Source organism: Triturus cristatus, chromosome 4_1 (assembly GCF_964204655.1).
Source record: "Triturus cristatus chromosome 4_1, aTriCri1.1, whole genome shotgun sequence".
NCBI classification, from domain to species: Eukaryota; Metazoa; Chordata; class Amphibia; order Caudata; family Salamandridae; genus Triturus; species Triturus cristatus.
Genome location: NC_140585.1, coordinates 893644515 through 893665924, shown reverse-complemented (window position 1 = coordinate 893665924; position 21410 = coordinate 893644515). Strand labels below are relative to the sequence as shown.

The 21410-nt window shown below is 46.8% G+C and overlaps 1 protein-coding gene across 1 annotated transcript in view; it reads right to left on the bottom strand.

Annotated features, from left to right (window-relative positions):
* Positions 1-8493: 8493 nt before the first annotated feature.
* The window catches only part of LOC146855752 (CD276 antigen-like), a 185648-nt gene continuing 172731 nt past the window's right edge, over positions 8494-21410 (bottom strand). Inside the window, exons 5-7 of the mRNA XM_085651174.1 lie at positions 12009-12044; positions 9980-10074; positions 8494-8586 (exon numbers count right to left, since the gene is read on the bottom strand). Of these exons, the coding sequence (XP_085507300.1) occupies positions 8494-8586; positions 9980-10074; positions 12009-12044 (224 nt within the window). The remainder of the gene's footprint in view (positions 8587-9979; positions 10075-12008; positions 12045-21410) is intronic.

The window sequence follows — 21410 nt, the reverse complement described above, 5'->3', positions numbered from 1 at the left end:
GCGTTTTGGTCTGCACTCACTAGTAGTGTTCACCAATCGCTGTACATGAGTCACAAATGCAAGTCCAGAATCCTCACCGCTGACCACCAATGTTAGATTTGGGGGTCTCTAATTGGCATAGGTATGCACTTGTGACAAATAGGGACCCTTGCCTATAGTCAGGGTAAGGGGGTACACTCCTAAAATAACCCCTGCTCACCCCCTTGGTAGCTTGGCACGAGCAGACAGGCTTATCTCAGAGGCAGTGTGTAAAGCATTTGTGAACACATACAGTAATCAAGTGACAACACTAGAGATGGACACCACACAGGTTTTATACCAAAAATAAGTATTCTTTATATCGATTTAACACAAGACCATAAACGACAAAAATCCACAATACTGTTACTTAAAATGGTAGTTTTGAGCTTAGTTCTCTTTTAGATCTTAAATGCAACACTTTGAGTCAATGTACCTTTAGATGCGACACGCAGGGCAACGAAAGTGTTGCAACAATGGTGATGCGATGAAAGTTTGGTGCAAAGAAAAGAAGACGTGAAGATCTTCCTGATGCTGCACGCTTCTCCGATGTTGCGAGAAGACTCGACTCGATGCGTCAGCTGCAGCGGTGACACCCTTGCTCCGTGATGCAACGACAGCGGCCTTGGCGGCGGCACTCTTCACCGACGTTATGAGACGCTTCCGCTCGATGCGACAACTGCAGCGGCAACACCCTTGTTCCGTGATGCAACGGCAGCAGCTCCGATGGGGGCACGCTTCTCCGTGGATGCGAGGCACTTTTCTTGATGCGGTGCAATGCGACAGCTACAGCAGCGACATCCAAGATGCGACGGCAGCGGCTGTGATGGTGACACGCTTCTTATTAGATGCGAGACACTTCTCTCGATGCGGTGCAATGCGACAGCTCCAGCGGCTGCGACACGCTTCTTCGGTGTTGCGGGAAGCTTCTCGTGATGCGATGCAATGCATCAGCTACAGCGGCGTCACCCTTGTTCCGGGATGCGACGGCAGCGGCTGCGACGGCGACATGCTTCTTCTCCGTGAGTCACGCTTCCAGCTCCTTGCGACACGCAGTCCCTCAGAAGGCCCAAAACAGCAGCAGGCACTTCCAAGGAACTCTGGGGAGCTGGGGGTTGAAGTCTGTTGTCCCTGAGACTTCAGCAGGAGGCAAGCTCTTTTCCAAGCCCTTGGAGATCCTTACACAAGTTGAATGAAAATGCACACAAAGTCCTTTCTCCTTTCTTTGGCAGTCAGGCAACCACTGCAGGCCAATGCCCCAAGCAGAACTTCAGCTTAGGGATAGTCTCTCCTCAGTGTCTTCTGGTTCTACTCCTCAGCAAAGGTTTCTTCTTCTTTCCCAAAGTGATCTAAAGTTCTTGGGTTGGGGTCCCAATATTTATACTAAGTTTTCCTTTGTTCTCTGAAGGCGGTCCAAACCAGTTCTGGTCAGTCCTGGAGCACTTTGTTTACATGACTCCTTCTTTCGTTTAAGAGTGCAGGGCAGAGACTAGGCCTGGGCGGTAAATTTTGTTCCGCTCGTGGAATTTGCGATATTTTGACATTTTCGCGTTCCGCGGAGAGTGCGAAAATGTAAAAACTTTCGCAACCTGCTGCGAAACGGAAGTATTTTTCTTGTTCGCGCTTTAAAAATGCATTCTCGCGGTCGCGACTTACCGGGTCCCTGCGTTCGCCAACGAGTTTTCCTATCAGTTCGCGCGCGCCACAAGATGTTGGATTGTTGGTAGCCGGTCGCGCTATCCCACGAGAGTTTCCGATCGTGAACACGTCATTGCGATTGTGAACAGGAAATAAGTATCGCGAGCAAGATGGCCGCGCCCATTAGCGACCGCATGGGAAAGTTGGAGATATATTTCCCCGCGAGCACGCAAAAACACATCGCGAACGGGCGGGAAAAGCAATCTCCACATCTTCGTGAAAGTTTTGCATGCTCACGGAGATTTTGCACAATTTCGCGATAATTTGCGAAAGTCAATTTCGCAAATTCCGCCCACCCTTAGCAGAGACATCAGACGCACCACAGGAGGTGGAGCCAGCATTGTGGAGGAAGGCACAGCCCTATTCAGGTCCCAGGTGCAACTCCTCCCTCCCATCTAGATGCAGATCTCTGTATTCACCACTGGGCTGCCTCACCCTGTCTCCTGGAATTCCACAGCCCTGTCACTAAAACTCCAGATAAGGAATACACAGCCTAGCAGAGGCAGGTTCGAATGGTTAGACAAGAAAATACCTACTTTCTAAAAGTGGTATTTTCAAACACAGAATGTTAAAGCCAACTTCACTAAAAGATGTATTTTATCATTCTGAATTCAGGCATACTAAATTTGAATTCCTACCATGTTCCCTGAGTCAGTTAGGATTCTAAGATGTAATAATCAAACTGCCCATTCTGGCCTATGGAGAACAGGTAGCCTTGTAAAAGTGAAAAACAAAGATGGCTGTAATTCACTATTAGAACATGCTACACATACCAGGGCAGGTTCTACCTCGCACTTACAATGCACCCTGCCCTTGGGCCTACCATAGGGGTGTCTGATATGAAGAAAAGGGGAGGTTTAGGGACTGGCAAGTCAGCATGACAGTACCAGACTGCTCGCAGGCTCTGCAATGGCAGACCTCAGACACACTTTTCCAGGCTGCTTCTGTGGGTGGCACAACCATTGCTGCAAGCCCACCAGCAGTATTTGGTTTACAAGCCCTGGGCACACTCAGTGCACTGTACTAGGGTCTGACAGGTAAACCAAACCAACCAATTATGGAATCACTAATTCATACATCAATTTACAATAGGGAGCACTTGCACTGTGGCACTGGACAGCAGTGGCACAGTGCCCAAAGCATCTAACACCAGCAAAAAATACATGAGGCAACAGCAAAAATGGAAGGGAGACCCATGCCAAGGTGCCAGGTCTAACAATAGGTATTGCAGGTGTAATTTTCTCCTGTTGCCTTTGCATCCATTGCCTTCCGGTGTGCTGTACATAATGCATAAGTAAGCTCACTCCTAGTGCTCCATTGCCCCAGAATGACAATAAATATTCTCAAATGATGATGCAAGAAATACAGTCACTCATGTTGATTGATGAGGGCATATTCGACTGTTAAGTATAATTTCTCTGAAGCTTACATTTGCTTTATTTTTGCTTTGATTAATAGCTGATTAATAAACGATATTTCATCTACCCCTTAGAACGACAAAGACCCTGCCGGATACCCAATAAAGGCTTCGCTTATGATGGCCACACACTTGTCGCACTTGTCATGTTGTGTTATGTTAGCAATGTGCGGCCACATATAATGTACTGATGTTCATGTTTGTGGCCTACTTAATTGTGCCAGCAGTATAAATACCTGCATGACTAATGGCCCACCATATTTGATTTCGTAATCATTGCCTGTCTGTATTTGCGCTCATGTTAGGCCCAGAAATGAAACTGCTTGCTTCAGCAGAACATTGCATTTTGTTATATTCTCTGTACGTGCCCAAGGTTGCAGCTGCCCTTGCTAATGAGAATAAGGTTGTTTTACATTCCATTGGATACACTTCACAATGTTCTCACATTGAGAAGACACTGGGATTCGGCACAGCGGCCTTGGGCCACTGATAACGCAACCCACTGGCAGGTGCAAGCTCATCTCTCTGTGCCTCCTTTGTTTGTGTCCGGCTCTGGCCGGTAGTTTTCCATTCTGGGTGTGGCCGAAATCTCCAGAAAGGTTTATCATCTATTAGCAAGTGTTGGTTCAATATTTTTTCAATCCTATATCACCTCTTTTTAACCCTAGCCTATGGGGACAAACAGTAAATTGAATTCTGTCACCCAGTAGCTAGTTTTATTCACATATTTTTTCCTTATTTGCACTCTGCCCCTTACTCCCGGTGCCTAAGTTGGTATCCTCATAGAACACCTCACGCTGCTCTCTTTCTTCCCTTTTTGAGAGTTGTAGCACACACTGTATACCTTGTGGTTGCAGTGTGTAAGAGGGGACCCAATGATTAAGCATGTCACCCTTGGGTGAGTGAGGGTTCTCGTCTTTATAAGAATAGATTCCCGTTTCACCCTTTTGTGTAGCAGCATCCCATTACTCTTTGTGAGCATCATATCTCACCCCTCACAGAATTAGCAAGATGTTCCCTGGTGTTTATAACATATGTCCGTGGTGCATATCCGTTGATTCTGACTTCCTTCACATGGTGTGGTTGTGCATACTAATTTGTCCCTTTTGAGAGCAGGTGTCATGGGTGCTATCAGCCGCGATGAATAATTTGTTTCCGCTGGACTTGCTTATATACTTGCTTGACGCAGGGTGTATAACCAAGAAAAAGAAAGGTCTGTTGAGATTTCAGAATTTAGCACTCATTTTAGCTAATTAATGTATTACTATAGCCTGAAAGTCTACCGTGGCACCCCCACTGAAAGCGTTGGTGGACAGACAAGCCCCGCTGGGCACCTGCCGAGCAATTGGTGCACAAGCGATTGCGCACTAGGGAAGAGGGATTGGATCCATTGGCATGTTGGGACACTTACCTGGAACAACTTGAGCCAGCAATGGAGGACCGCCCTGCTCCCCTTGAACTCTGAGCCTTTATCTTGGAGATAATGTTCAGGCAGGTTTCCCCCTCTTGGCCGTCACCGCTGGGCCCCTCACCTCGGTTGGTATACTGGACGGCCAGGTGTTGGACCCGCTTCTGTGACAACTTTGAGGGTATGTTGGGAGCAAATTTGTCATCTGTTGTAAAGCATTGTTCTGAGTACTCCTATTTCCCCTGGAGCCTGTGTAATATTGGATTGTGCCCTAATCGCGCACGCGCACACACACGCATACACGCACACACACACACACAAGGGTTAGGGTGGGGGGTATTATTTACTTGTTATGGTTGATTGATAAAGCTCGAGTACAAATGAGAATACACTTGGGGTATCTGTTGCACTGTGCACAACCATGGCATACGAAAGAAAACATCGTACTTTAAGCCCTCTGCTGGCAAGTGTTTTGTCATTGCCGGATCACGCATTGTTTTGACGAATGGGGGACAAATCCCCAATGTACATGTATCCAGTGGCTGATTGCTCACATGTGATTGTGCTGTCAATTATTTTCTTCCTCTACAACAGTGTGAGGTTATTATATGCCATATGTGTTCCTTTTGCCGATTGTTTAAACAACATAAAATGTTATAAAGATATTGTTTTTAAAGCTGGGTGTATTGTAATTGCCATGTAATATTGTAAAACTTCCTACGTAGGTTACACTTCTTTCGCGCAAATACATCAGACCTGTGCCCGGAAGAATGTGATGACTTCGCTCAATGATTTGGTTAATGTTAGAACTGGGGTCACCAATTCCGACGTGGTAGCTTGGCGCGAGGTAGGAAGGCGCCCGAAGGCAATGTGTAAAGTGGTTGTGCAGCACTCACTCACCCGGACTCAGCAATGCGCACACAATGAAGGACACCACACCAAGTTGATTTGTAAAACCAGATTCTTTATGTATTTCAAGTCATGGCGAATCAATTCATTTCAGAAATAATGCAGATAATTTCAAGACAGTAGTAAATTCATTTGAGTAGCTAAAACAGATAATCGCAGGGCAACAATTAATTCATTCAGATAAATGAAGCAGCGAATTTCAGGGCAACAATTAATTAATTTCAGCTCAAAACAGGTGTAAATTCCTTCAAGTGAATAGCACCAATAACCTCTTGGCAACAAGTAACTCATTCTAGCCCCAACACAGGCGTAAATTCATTTAGGGGCCTCAGGGTCTGAACAGATCAGCAAAACAGCTCCTGGATAGGGGAACATCAAGGTACCAGACACCCCCAGGGCCTTCGTGTGAATCATCAACCTATCTCTGGGGTGTGTAGTGCACATTCAGGCAGTCCCCTCCTAACTCAGCCCCCCAGCTCTTAACTGTTCCAGGTGGTGAAAGGAAGTTAATTGGGGGTCCTGGGGGCCCAGGGACAGTCTCCTGAGGGGAGGGGCGGTAGCGGGGCTGCCTTGCTAATCGTGGGAGACTCCTGGGCAGCCCTCGCTATTCCCCGCTGGCAATTCTCACACGCGGTCGGGGCGAGGCAGGGGGGCTCCCGCTCTGCTCGGAGCCCCCCACAGGGGTGTCAGAGCCGGTCCCGGCTCTCCGGCGTCTTCTTCATCCCGGGACTAATCCGGGCACAGGCCTCGTAGGGCGCGCCCGCAGTGGCCAATCCCTGCGCGGCTCACTGGGGGCGCGGCAGCCTCGTCCAATGGCTGTGCGGTGTTAGCGGGGGCGTGGCTGGTGACGCAGCCGGCGCCCCATCACATGACGCAGGACGCGTGGGCTCCTCCGGCCTGGTGCGGCCTCCTCAATACCGCGGCGGCCCTCTCCAGGCTTCGGGGGCCGCGGCGGTGACTCCAGCAGCAGTAGTTCCTCACGGGCAGTAGGCGCCGGGGCCGCGGCGGTGATTCTCGGGCCCACGGCGCACTCGGCAGCAGCGCCCAATCAAGGTACACCCGTCAGAGACACAGGCGGAACCTCCTACTTCACAGCACCCGGGCCGTAGCGGTGATCCTCGGCAGGTGAGCGCTTCTCCTTCAGCGGAGCAGGGGCCGCGGCGATGACTTGGGCAGTTAGCGCTCCCAGCAGCACAGCGCTATATCGTAAGTACCTGGGCGGCGGCGGTGAACGGGGCTTGCAGCGCCTAGAATGCACAGTGCGTGAGAGTCATATCAGGTAGGGGGGGAGGTGCAGCAGTAGTTAAGGTTAAGGCAAAGCAACGCTGAGGAGCTACTCAGTGCTTGGGGGACGGTGGCAGGAGCCCGGTAACTGGTTATTCAGCAGGCACAGTGCTCATTACCTCAGGCTCCTGATCAGCAGCGCCCACAGCAGGCAGTCTCCCTCTTCTTTATAGCGCCTGGGTGGCACAGCGCTTATCTTAGGGGGAGTGGATGGCAGGTCTCAGTTGCTGGCTTTGGAAGGGGAGAAGGGGGTTGAGTTGGCAGGCATCAGAGGCAGGAGGGTTCCCTGCAGCACACTGGAGTTGGTCCCCTGGGTTTCCCCCTCACCAGGCAAGATCAGCAGGCAGGCAGAGTGCCACAACTAACTTGGGTACAGCAGGGCCTAGACTCAGTCAGTCCCAGTAGTGTAGGTTTCTCCCCTAGGCCCAACCACCTACGCTCCGGCAGAGGTTTCCTCAGGTCCAGTGGTGTCCCAACCGACTAGTTCAGTTTCCCTCCTTTCCTCTTACCCTCCTGTAAAGGCGTCAAAGCATAACCCCTCCCAGGGCTGGAAGGTTCCAGGAGCTTCCACATATCTGGCTGTGGGACAAAAAGGCGGGATGGTAAAGATACAGTATCAAGATGTCCCAGCCTGCTCCTAACCACTAGTGCGTGTATGCAATGGCCACTCCGCAGTAGCATGGGCCTGTGGCTGCAATGTTATTAGGAGAGAGCACCTGCACCTTAGCACTGTTTGGCAGTGGTAAGGCGCCCAGAGACCTAGGGCCAACAAAAAGATGGTGGCAAAAATGATGCGACAAGGGCAAAAATACGGGGTAAGACCACCCTAGGGCTGACAGGTCTAACAGTTAAGATATACTTTAAAAGTGTTTTCATTCACAATTTGGACTCACAATCCTATGATTACAAATCCCAATTATGAACCATCAATCAGGATTCCATACAGTGCCTTACTTTAAAGCCCATTGGCAGTTGAAACAGTAGTTCGTGATTGGGTAATCTTATAAGTATTTCAAATTTCATCGGGCCAACGGGTTTTAAAATACCCACTGTCATTGACTGCAATCGGTATTAGAAATTCTCTTTGGTTGGAATTACAAATTCTGATTTGGCAGTTTAAACTCTGGTAATCCATAAAAGGTTTTTGTGACGAAGCAATAGCAACATAATATTTTCTCAGTCAAAATTCTGATTCACATACATGAATTCCAGGCTACTACTTGGAATTTCAAATAAGCATTGGTATTTTTCTACATTCAATCAGATTTATGGTTAAATTGTCTGAGTGGGAGGAAACGTAGTTTAGTAGCGAAGTTCCTGACCATGGTACATCGAAACCTGGGTCCCACGCCTGGCTTAGACTCTGTTTCAAATAATGTATGACCATGAGCAAATCAATTCATATTCATGTGCCTAAGTAGGCAAATCTATGCAATTTAATAGAAAGAAATATGTGTGAGTTTTACATTCTGTGTATTGTGAGGCCATTGTTGTCATATTCATAACTGCTTGCCTCTACTGCTGACTTGTATACCTCTCTCCATTGTTACACAACAAGACACTGTTGAGTAAATTCTCTGATTAAGAACCTGAGCACATTCATTCACTAATTCCTGAGTCAGGATAAGGCAAGAGGATGGTAAGGAGGCACCTCTAGTCTAGATCTGCTTATTTATCCTTCTGTATTGTGCTACAGAGTGGGAGAGACAGATGGACAGTTTTCCATTTTTTATCACTGGACTTCAAACGCGAGGCTCACTTAGGGAGGGGCACCATTGGTATTAAGAATGTCCACAATTGGGCCAGTGGCAAAGATAAAGCTCCTTACACTTTTCTTGAGCTTCAAAATGTCCTGTAGAAACCCAGCAAGAGAAACAGGGATGTCTTAGTCTTGCACAGGGGAGGGGGTTTTACATCCTCCAATCCATCTCTGGTTTGTCTAGCAATGAAAATGAACTTTAGGACATTTCCCTCAATGCCAGCACTCGCTATGGTCATGCCTCACCAGTGACAGATCTCTTTAAGGGTTTTTCTCTCGGATTAAGGATAGTTCTATTTAAGGTTTGCTCTCACACGGGAACCTGACCTCTCAGGCAATTGACACTAAGCAGTGCTTAATTTAACAAGGCGGAGGACTCACGATCATCTACAAAAACACGATTGACTGCACCACCTCCACGGACTTAGATACCAACAGCATGGAACACCTCCACTTCAAAATACGAATGCACTACAACGCCACCCTTACCTACCATCCCGTGGGCCTCCGAGGGGGATTCTACAACCCCATCGCAGACTTTATTGATCTCTTTTCCACCAGATCAACCAACTGCACCCTCATTGGAGACCTCCATTTCCATCCGGAAGACACCACAGATCCTAACTCCGCTGCCCTCCTCGACAGCCTTAGCTGTCTCAGACTCACACATCTTATCAAAGGGCCACCACACACAGTAAGCCACACCCTCAACCCTATTTTCTCCTCCAACAACAGGATTACCACCACCGATATGACCCAGGACAAATGGTCTGACCACTACATCATACATTTCAAGATCACCACCCACCAAGCCACCCCACCAGAAAAACCCAAAGCACAATCAAGAAACTAGGGCAAAATGAACAAAGACAACTGAACCAACACCCTACAGGAACTCCCACCCAGCCACACCGGGAGCTTCAATGTCAACACTACGCTCTCTAATAAATGGCTCGAAGATTGCGCCAACCCCAATGCCCCCACCAGAAGCAAGACCTACAAAAACAACAAACGATCCAGCTGGTACATAAACAACCTCAGGGAGTTCAAGCACCAGTGCAAACAACTTGAGAGAAAATGGTGACTCGACAAAAACACCACTGCAAGATCCACATACAAATTCGCCCTCAACCTCTACTACCAACAACTACGAGATGCAAAGAAAAAGGGACCTACTCTTAGACTCAAAGCCAGTTCCAACAACAGCAAAGGACTCTACACCATTGTGGAGTTCTCCAATCCTGCAGCAGCCAACAAGAACATCATCCCATCCCAAACACTGCAATGACCTCTCAAAATCCTTCTAACAGAAGATTGCCAAGATCTACAACACATTTGACCCACAGCATACCGATACAGACTCCTCCTACAAGACGGGCACCGCCTTCCTCGCCAAACAGCATCTATGCAACTGGATGCTCTCTTAAATGAAGAAACCACTGCCCTTATGAACAACATCCACTCAGGAGCCCCCTCAAACCCATACCTTCACTTCATAGACAACCTTGGAAGAACCATCATCCCCCCCACGCTCACCACTATCATCAAAACCTCCATAACCACCGCCACCTTCCCGTCTTGCTGGAAAAATGCAAAAGTCAATGCCATATTGAGGAAACCAACAGCGGAACCCAACACCCTCAGCACCTACAGACACATCTTGAGCCTGCATTTTCTAGCTAAAGTCATTGAGAAAGCCATCAATACCCAAGTTGCAGACCACCTTGAACTCCATCAACTCCTAGACAGGTCTCAATCAGGCTTTCACACCAACCATAGCACAGACAGCCCTCAATGCGGCCACCAATGACATCAGAAGTATCCTCGAGCAAGGAGAAACAGTCACACTCATACTCCTCGACCTCTCCGCAGTGTTCTCTATGGTCTTCCCCATTCACTCATGTGAAAGCTTCAGCACTTGAGTACCTGTGGACCCGTCCTCAAGTGGATATTCTCCTTCCTCACTGAGAGAACTCAATGAGTTAGACACCCCCTACACCTCAGAACCCAAGAAATTCATCTGCGGAGTACCTCAAGGATCGCCCATAGGCCTAATACTCTTAAATGTCTACATGACACCCCTGGCGGACATCATCAGAGCCCATGGCATCAACATAGTATTCTACGCCAATGACACACAGCTCATCATCTCCCTTACCGACTCAACCTGCACTGCCAAAGCAAACTTCACCAACTGCATGTGAAACATTGCTGCTTGGATGAAAAACAACTGCCTCCAGCTCAACAAACACAAAACCGAAGTCCTGAACTTTGGCAGCATCCACTCTGCCAGGACAACTCTTGGTGGCCTTCCGAACTTGGCCCTCCACAAACCCCAACGGACCATGCCAAAAACCTCAGATTATCCTGGACACCAACCTCTCCATGAGCAGACAGATCAACGCCATTTCCTCATCATGCTTCCACATCCTGTGCATGCTAAGCAAGATTTTCAAGTGGATTCCACTGAAAACCAGATGAATGTCACCCAGACTCTTATCACAAGTAGACCTGATTACGGAAACGCCCTTTAAATCAGATTCCTAGCCCATGTACTGACTCCAAACCACCCAGAACGCTGCTGCCAGGCTCATCCTGAACATCATGCAAAAGAACCACATCTCACCACACCTCAACAATCTCCACTCCCAGTCCAGGAAAGATATAAGTTCAAAGTACTCACCCTACCTACAAAGCTCTCTTAAACGTCAGTCCAGCTTACTTCAAAGACCACCTCAACTTCTACCAACCCACCAGACACCTTCAATTTGCTTCCCATGCAAGAGCACGCCTTCCTCACATCAAGAAGACCAGAAGCGGAGGATGCTCCTTCTCATATCTCAAAGCCAAGACCCAGAATGACCTCCCGAAACACCTCAGAACCTCCCCCTCCCTCATGGACTGCCAAAGGAACCCTAAGACATGGCTATTCCAGATGAACTAGGCATGATCTCCTCCTCCCCCTAGGGCCACCCCTACTCAGCACCTGGATACCCTCATGGGTGATTAGCTGCGCTCTACCAATTCATATAACATGACATTAATTTATGAAAGAATTAGTGACGTCCCACATTTTTCTCAAAAGCCCTGATATGTCAGGTTTCCAAATAACAAGTCTGTCAAGTCCTTATTTCAGCTCATGCCTCTTTCTTTCCCCAATATATTGCCCCATCCCAGAAACCTTACACTCGTAGGTTCCTTTGCATTCCTGATTTCTTCCTATCACTGATTTTCCATCTCACTTCCTACTTCTTTCCCCCATTCCTGCTTTTATCTCTCTTGTTCTGGGCCAAAGTCTGATGAGTAGAAATAATTCCGGGTCCCCCAAAAAGAATACCGGTGGGCTCCACCTCCAACCACTGGCTTAAATTGTGCACTGACACTAAGATCGGTTTGTGGCAAAGGCAGGAGTTGCTAAAGGCATTTCCCATGAAGGGCAGACTAACATTTTTCTGAGCAGTACAATTCTTTATAAGAGTGAAATAAATGCATGCAAGGGAAAAGCAGCTCCTTACCATATAAGTGAGGATTGGTGAGTAAAGATTCTTCATCTGTTCAAAAATTAAAGAAATGCAAATTAAAATGCTGTATCTCATATCATATGATTGAAAAACAATAGGTGTTAACGATCATCTACTTATAATTTGGGGCAATGGGCATGCACCTAAAACAAGCCAGACCCATTTGTTTGCCAGTGCATGTAGGCAGTATCAGATAACTGAGTAACAATGATCTCATTGTGAATCATTTGAATTGAAAATGTTTACATTCTGAAAACATGAGACAGTAAATTAAACCTTACCAAGGTCTGAGGAAGGGTTAATGGTATTCTGAGTGTGACAATCACTTATGTTTAATCTCTTTCAGTCACTTTCCTCTGCAGTCTCTCACTCGGTTAATCACTTATATACTTTTTCTTCCCCAAATCTTTCTAAAATCCTCCATCTGCATTTGTGCCACTTCATCTGTTTTCATTCCCTTCTCCTCTCCCCACACAAAACAAACTCAATCACCTGTAAGCACTGTATTTTCTTTTACTTTCACCCTGTCAATATTTTGATAGCGGGGTATCTACTTCATACACTCTTGCATGTTATCCAGACATGATTAAACAACAAAAAGTGAGCCCATGGGCCTGGAACTTGAACAGAGTGCGGGGAATCCCTTTTAAAGGGCGGTTTCCCTCACCCACCCATAGGTGGCATGCTTCATCAGAGGGTAACATCCTCACACCGCAAACCTAGTCACAGTGTGGGCTAGAACCCCCTCACTGAGAGGGAGGAGCTCCGGAATGCTTTTTATGTAGAGAAGAGGTATCCTAAAACCTTTAAATGAGCAGGGTGTGGGGGGAGTGAAAAGAGAGGTGAGTGTGAGCTAAAACTAACTCACTGGTATGTCAGAACAAATTTTAATAGGTCATCCAGAGGTCAGGATAAAAAAGTTAGGCTATGGCAGGAGAATTTAACCTGTCATAGACTGGTGATGGTCAAAATGTTTTAGCATGGCACCCTCCGTAGAGGTGTAGAGGCTTTCTTCAGGACCAAATGTGAAAAGTGAAGTGAGTTAACCACGCATACCAAACTCAGTAGGTGGTAAGAGAGGCATACGACCATCTAATGGGTATAGTAACCACTCAAGATTGCCTCTGGTCAGCGTCTTCCCTGAAAAGAGACAAAGTGTTAGATAAACAATGTATAACACACAACACCAAGCACTCGCTTTTAGATCACCACGTGTATATGCTGTAAATGCAGCTGTGGCCTAATACAGTATGAGAGTGGCTGTTCTGAACGCTTACCCAAATTATCAGGTGAGCTAATGGCACTTTTATCTCGGCACACACACTCGAGGTGGCATCCAGTTCCTATATAGGAGGAAAGTGGGGAATAAAAACTTCACTGTAAAGTGCAGTCATAAAATATACAAAAACACACAGTTGATTAGATGTAAATGCAATTGTAAAAGCAAAGAATGAGAGGTCTTGTATTAGTCTAAGCACCTGTAATTCAGGCGGCGGTAGATGTAATGCAAAACTATCTGATGGGAACAAGTATGGAAGACTAGAGGACTTACTTGGGCCCCAATCCAGAATAAACATACTTAACCAAAAAAATGGCATCAAGAATATTGTACAGATGACGTGTTCACTATCCTATTGCAAGGCTTTACTTGTATGATTATACGGAAAAGCAGTCCTAGACTCACAGTGATGTCTAAACCCACCTATGGAAAAGGCATCAGCCTATTGGTAGACTTGTCAAGAAGCCAAATGGAAACCAAAAGGGCAAGTATACCATGTAGACTGAACTACTGCCAACATAGAGCTCCTTCATTATTGCGCTAAGAACACTAACCTCAAACGACACAACCCACTCAATGCAGTGGCTCACTGCATTATAAGGAAACTGTGCATCTGTCACCCCACCAAAAATAGTAAAGGGTGCGCACCTATAAAAAAGTTGTGATGATGCCCTACACAGCTGTTGTTGCAAAGGTTAAAATGTAAAACTAGTGACCAGCAAACTCTTGAGAAGACTAAGTTGCCTAAGACAACACTCAAACAAAGTAGAGTGTGTCGGGAAAAGTCCTACAAACGCAGCTCATGACTCCCTGGAGTATGTGGGTGCGGGGGCCCCTGTACAATGTAACAATACAGGCCGACCCGCAAAGGGTGCAACCATGAGGTATAACTAGTGTCCCACACATGGCTGCCATAATGGGGCCCGGGGGGTTGAGTATACCTATGAGGATGAGGAATTATGAAGCAAAGTGACATAGTCCCTGCAGGATGTAGTCCTCTAAATTGCATCGTGCACCTTGGAAGGGACACCGGCGAGTGAAGCATACACGTTCTTCAATCTTCGTCTCGAGGCAGGACTCACCCATCTCTGTGTGGTAGCAAGTAGAAACAAAAAAAAACTGAGCACTGAACTGATAACTGCAACCCAGGTTACTGGGAAATGTGGTCAGTATAGAAGTATGATCGTGCCGCCCAGATCTTGTCAGATATATGGCAGACTATAAAAGCACAGAGTTGAAAAAAAGAAGCCAAACTTTATTGGCAAGCACAGAAACAAGCTTAACAGCAAAAAAAACGTGAATTTCCAGTATAAAAAGACTCATAATGGAAATTGAATGTCAAAACGTTATTTGCAACAACTCTAGGTGGCACAGCTATACCTGGGTTTGTAGTCACCTAATGGCAAAAAAAGCGGTGGGATCACTACAAAGTTGCGCTGCCACACTATGTTGGTCAAAGAAAAAAAAAGCAAGCTTAGCCTATTCTGAGACAGAATCCAGAGTGTTGTGTCTGTGGAGGCCAGATAGCAAATGCAAAACAGCAATGGGGAATCAATCAAGACTGTTACGTAACAGTATAGGTTAACGAAATCCTATAAAAATCCAAAGCGTCAGGGGCCCAAGTGTGATTAGTTTACAACCATTCCGTATCAACATGGAAAAGAAGATGCTAGTGTTGTAATGCCTCATAGAAAAACTAAATTTAGAAAACTAAATTAAAAAAATGAAGACTAAGTTTTATTAACAGTAACATATCTGCAAAAGTCTGAATTAGGCATGCATAGATGTAAAGTGTCCACAACCTCAGGTCAAATCATAATTGTAGACTGTCCCATTAAGGACGAGATAGACTGAACCAGGGGATATCATCGTTCAGACCCCTGCTATCACTGTGTAGCCTAAAGACCCAACGCTGCTCCTTTCTAAACAGAAACTGGGACAATGTTAGCAACTGGCTGCGTAATGATAGGTTTGTCTAAGTCATTTGCATTGTGCCCCATCTCCTGGAAGTGTGTGGTCAGTTTGTTTATTTGTTTTCTACAACAAATTGTACTCTTATGTTCAAGGATCCGGGTCTTTACCTTTCTCATGGTCTTGCCCACATATCTAAGTCCACAAGGACAGGTAATCAAATAAATCAGGCAGTTCGAGTTACAATTTGTGTGTTGCTTAAGCTCCCATGGGCGGTCTGTGCCGATAACAATATGTGTTGTGTATGTAGTTTGTGTATAGACACTACAACCACCACATGGTAAATGACCTTTGACCGGTTGTAAATTCCAGAGAGTATTTTGTTGTGCTGGCTGTTTGCTCCGTGGTCTCGTGTGTACCAATTGGTCTTTTAGATTGGCACTGCTTTTGAAGGCACACATGGGTTTAGGCAGCGTGCATAAACCCTTATTAAGGATTTTCCAATGTTTGATGATGCATTTTTGGACCAAACTTGACCTGCTGCTGTATGTGTTAACGCATCTTATTCTGTATGTTGTTCTTCCTCAGGGCGCACTTCAAGGAGAGCCTCAAGATGATTATTCCTAGCTCTTTTCATTAATCTTTTGATCAAATGGCGAGGATACTGTGGATCCAGGAGTTGCCCTTCCAAGGTTGCTGCATGACTTTTGAATTTCTCCACATCCGTACAATTGTGTCTAAGGCGAAAGAATTGGCTCAAAGGCATATTATCCCTCAGGAACTTGGGATGGTAACTGGAGAAAAAGAACAGGGAATTCTTTGCCATGGGTTTTTATACAGTTCTGTACACAATGAACCCTGTAAAGTGTAAATCAGGAGATCTAAAAAAGGGAGTCTCTCTTGAGTGTATTCACAGGTAAATTTGAAAAAATCGTTACTAGTGTTGAGCCAATGGTGAAAAAGATTGATCCCTTCTGCAGTACCCTGCCATATCACAGGAATATCATCGATATAGAGCTTCCAAAGAAGGATGTTAGATTGGAAGGGGTTCGCAGGAGTTAGAATAATCTCTGTTTTGATGGAATGAACATAGAGATTAGCCAGGCTGGGGGTGAATGTACTTCCCATCGAAGTCCAAGATATCTGCAAAAAGAGACTATCTTCATATTGAAAAAAGATTTCTTTAATTGCAAAGGTGGCACATTGCATAATGAGAGATACAGAGGTTATAGTGTCCAAATCTGTGGTGTTTAGCAGGGCTTGAACTGTAGACAGGGTTTGATCTTGTGGTATACAGTTTTAGAGAGATTCCACATCAAACAATAACAAGAAATCAGTTTTGTGCTTGAATTCCAGGTTTTGTAGTGAACGCAGGACATCTTTAGTATTCTGTAAAAAAGTGTGCATTTCTTTGACCAAGGGTCTCAAGAAGAAGTTAACAAATTGAGACAAAAGCTCAAGAAGGGACCCAATTCCTGAGATGATTGGGGACACGCTTTTCGAGTTTTTGTGGCATATCCTCTGCTTCACTTACCTGCCGTGAGGGGAACGGCTTTTGCAGCGGGCTGTCCTGATACCATTTAGCCCACGAACTTCGCCGCCGTGAGGGGAACGGCCAACGAGAACTCCATTTCCCAGCACCCCCTGCTTCGGCGCACGCTGGTGACGACGCCTGGCAGCGCCGGAACACCATATAAGCCGCCAGGTGCCCCCGCAGCGCGGGACACGCTTTTCGAGTTTTTGTGGCATATCCTCTGCTTTACTTACCTGCCGTGAGGGGAACGGCTTTTGCAGCGGGCTCTTCTGACACCATTTAGCCCACGAACTTCCCCGCCGTGAAGGGAACGGCCAACGAGAACTCCATTTCCCAGCACCCCCCGTTTGGGCGCACGCTGGTGACGACGCCTGGCAGCGCCGGAACACCGTATAAGCCGCCAGGTGCCCCCGCAGCGTGGGACATGCTTTTCGAGTTTTTGTGGCATATCTTCTGCTTCACTTACCTGCCGTGAGGGGAACGGCTTTTGCAGCGGGCTCTCCTGACACCATTTAGCCCACGAACTTCGCCGCCGTGAGGGGAACGGCCAACGAGAACTCCATTTCCCAGCACCCCCTGCTTCGGCGCACGCTGGTGACGACGCCTGGCAGCGCCGGAACACCATATGAGCCGCCAGGTGCCCCCGCAGCGCGGGCCCGTCAAAGGCCGAAGGAGGCCGGGCAGGGCCACACCTCCTTACTGGTGACAGTGGGTTAGTTTGGTGTCTGTCCCTTTTATGTTTAGTAATCTAATTGTTTTTCTTTATGTAAGCAATCAGTCATAAGTTGTGCATGTGCATAGAGTGTTTTATTTCTTACATTTGTCTGCTTAGCTATTAGTTAACCCCCATAAGTGGAGTGTTATTTTATTATTGCTGCTCTAATTATGGGGAAACATTGTAAGCCCCCTACTGCCCGTCCAATGACTATGCAACTTGTAAATTCAAATCCGCCGCTCCCGAGCCTCACAGCTATAGACAAAATGCTCCAGAAAACCATTGGGGTGGTTGCTACAGCAATCGAAAATACTGAAAGGCGGCTGTCTATCACTCCCGCTATTTCTCTGGCACCCCCTCTGGATGATGGTTCGGCAGATTCACTAAACCAGGTGGATGCGGAAGCCCTGTCTTTCATGTTGCCCTCTTTTACTCACCTACCATGTGCCCAGACTACACCAGTAGAGACTGAGCAAGGGGAAGCTGGTCCACTTTCATCCTCCCTGGTATCCACAGTGGCACTCAAAAAGCGGGCGAAGGCAAAGAAAAAAAAACAGTAAGTGAAAAAAATGGGTAACAATTCTGCCCCTTTTGCAGCTAGCCCTGTCTATTTAGATACAGTTCATCAACCACCTATCTCAAGCCCGCCGGTGTGGGCTACTGATCTACTAATAGATTTACAGTCTCATATAGACCAGTCTCTAAATGTTTTTCTAAAAACTTTGTCGTCTAAGATCGACAGATTGGTATCCTTGATTAACACCAAAGGTATTGGGAAAAAACTGCCAAATCCAGCGTTGCATGGTCTTGGTAGCTTGGAGGGTGTGGGAATACAACCTATGATTAGCAAACCTACCCTACAGGTTCCCACTACCTCCTCTCAATCTACTCTATCTGTTTCAGCTCGGCCGCCCTCGGCGTTGTCAGCTCTTCCTCCTTCTCTTGGTGGTCCCTCTATCCCTTCTAACCTCCCTCGAGCTCCTATTGATCCAGTAGCTTGTGAACAACATTCCAGTACTAAGGATTGTACTACACGGAGCCTGGGAGTGGGGAGGCCACCACCTAATTCGGGTGGGAACTTAGGCACACTGGGCCCGGCCAAATCATCTCTTTATCCACAGCTCCCCCCCGAGGCTTCACCCTATGTGGTGGTGCTCACAGGAGTTCCTCCACTATCAAGTGACAAGGGGGAAACATATCACGAACTAAAAAATAAAGTCATCCACTGGTTATCCAAAAATAGACCATTGAATGGAGTAGGCAGGGGGGAGATCCTTTTTGTTCGCAGGGTTTGCTGGCTGGGGACCAGACCTAAGGATATTGGTGGGGACTGTGTCCTAATTAATTTTAGGGACCCGAGAGTAGTTGGCCACATACTGGATTTTGTAGGGAAGTCTAAATTAGGTTCTATTGACACCTGTCACTTGGGGTACTTTTATATGTACTCTTGTGCACTAAATCCCGTGGAACTACCTTATTTTCACCAAGTCACCCATAGTTCATATTTTAATATTCCGGTTGTTAACCGATTTGATGCACTTAGCTCTGTGGATTGACCATCATCTCTGAGGCACACCGAAGGAAGGCACATGCCTGTGAAAGGCGGCCCGGCAAAGGGTGGTTCAAGTGTGGAGGTGGCCCTTTCTAATGTAGCATATGGAAACGGGATAGGATCCATCTCCATCCCCTTATCCCTCCAAAGCATTAGCTCTATTCAAGGGTCATTCGAGTCTGGTTCTCCAGACCGAATAGCTTCCCACTGTTGTGCTGATTGTGTCCCTCTAGCGGCTAGTCCCTCCCATGCAATTACACGCAGACCTCTAGTAGGGTCCTGGAACGTGGCTGGTTTGGGGTCTAAACTTCTTAATCCAGAGTGGGGAGAGCAAGTGGACAAATATGATATTTGCCTATTTCAAGAAACGTGGCTACGCACATTCCAGTGAGGGTGGGCTATGTGTCTTTTTTCGTCCCCGCGGTTCAATGAGGTAGGGGTAGACCCTCGGGGGGGTTAGTTGTTTGGGTTGCAACTCACCTAGGTTGCACAATTAAGACCGTAGATTCACAGTGCCCTGATATTCTATGTTTGCTACTTACTTTCCCCGCCGGATACTCGCTGGTAATACTTAATGTTTACTTGCGTCACCATCCGGTACAGTTGGGCTTATCGATTTTGGGTGCCCTAGATGCTATTTTACATTCTCTCCCCCCTTTGTCCTATAAAATAATAGGTGCTGATTTTAACTGCCACTTTGTACCTCTCCTCGGGATTCCCTCAGCTACCCGAGATGAGGATGAAAATTATAAAATCCCAGACTGTACTATGTACCCAGAAAAACGTCTTTTACCTCTGGCCCTTGAGATTAACAAATTAGTTATTCTTCATTCCTTGAGGGCTTGTAATGGCAGACTCCTTCCCGATGTCCCGGGTTCTTATACTTTTAATAGACCCGGGAACTGTTCGTCAATTGATTATATCTTGGTGAATGTCGAATTCTGGGGTTATCTAGCAGCCTTTTCTGTCATACCTAGGGTCGACAGCGACCACAATTTATTGTCATTAGAACTGGTAACCAATATTGGTGGTCTTATAGTTCCTCTGGGTCCAGCAATACCAAGTAGCGAGAACTTGGTGTTAGCTGCAGGTGGTAGACGCATTAGGTGGGCAAGGGTCGTGACCGAAGAGGCAAGGCTGGCGGAACTATACCGCAGCGTTGCTTGCTCCCTAGAGGAGGTCTCCCACCTTTTGAGTCCTAATGGTGACATTTTGCAGAATCACTTTTTAGATCTGCAGGATATTCACAATAAACTTCTTGGTGGTCTGGTTGGCTTTTTTTACAGCTCTACTACAGAGGCCAAGGACCCCAAAGAATGACCACTGGTACAATAAAACTTGTAGGTTGGCCAAGACTGCTTTGATCAGGGAAGTAAAAGAGGGTACTCAGTCAAGCACTAGAGCTGCGAGGGTCTATTATAAAAATTTGATAAAAGAGGCAAAATCCGAGTGGGAGGATTTAAGGTGGCTAAGTATGAAGCAAGCACTAGAAGACCGTGATTTGAGGGCTTTCTGGAACCTTGTACGAGCAGGTTCGGCAGAAAGTCCATCTGCCATCATCCCTAATCTTAGCGAGGAGGTTTGGCTTGAGTATTTCAAGCCCCTCTATTTCTGAACATGAGGATCTGGAGAGTCGATCTTGCACCCTCTCGGAAATTGAGTTGTCCCTTAGTACCCTATCTGTGGGGAAAGCCCCGGGGCTCGATAGGATCCCTGGTGATCTGTATCGAAGCGAAATAAAAATCTGGGCTCCTTACATTCGGGTTTACTTTAATGCTATTTTACAGGGCCTTGAGATCCCCGACACTTGGCTAGGAGCTGAAATTATACCCATCCATCAAAAATCTTCCCCTTTGGACCCGGCTAATTATCGCCCCATAAGCTTGATCGATGTTCTACAGAAACTGTTTGCCCGAGTCCTTTTAACAAGATTACAGACTTGGATGGAGGACCATCAAATCTTAACCTCTCTCCAAGCGGGCTTTCGAGCAAAAGTCTCGACCATTGATCAACTGTTCAGGCTACAGCTGATCTATTGGAGGACAGTTTCTATGGGTGCTGGTAATCTGTATCTGATCTTCGTGGACCTCCGGTCCGCGTTTGACATGGTCCAAAGAGAGAAACTATGGGTTTTATTAATGGAGATGGGTGCTCCCCCTTATCTCTGCCACCTATTTAAACGTATGCATGAAGGCACCTATGCAAGGGTGAGATATGGGAGATGTGGGGAAATCTCAGGACCATTTCCGGTTGAAAAGGGTGTGAGGCAGGGATGTGTTTTGGCCCCAACACTCTTCTCCCTTTTTATTAATGGGCTGATTGAGCACCTTTTGTGTGCCACTAATCTGGATTCCCCAATGTTAGCGGGGCGTAAGATACCTGCCCTAATGTTCGCGGATGATACG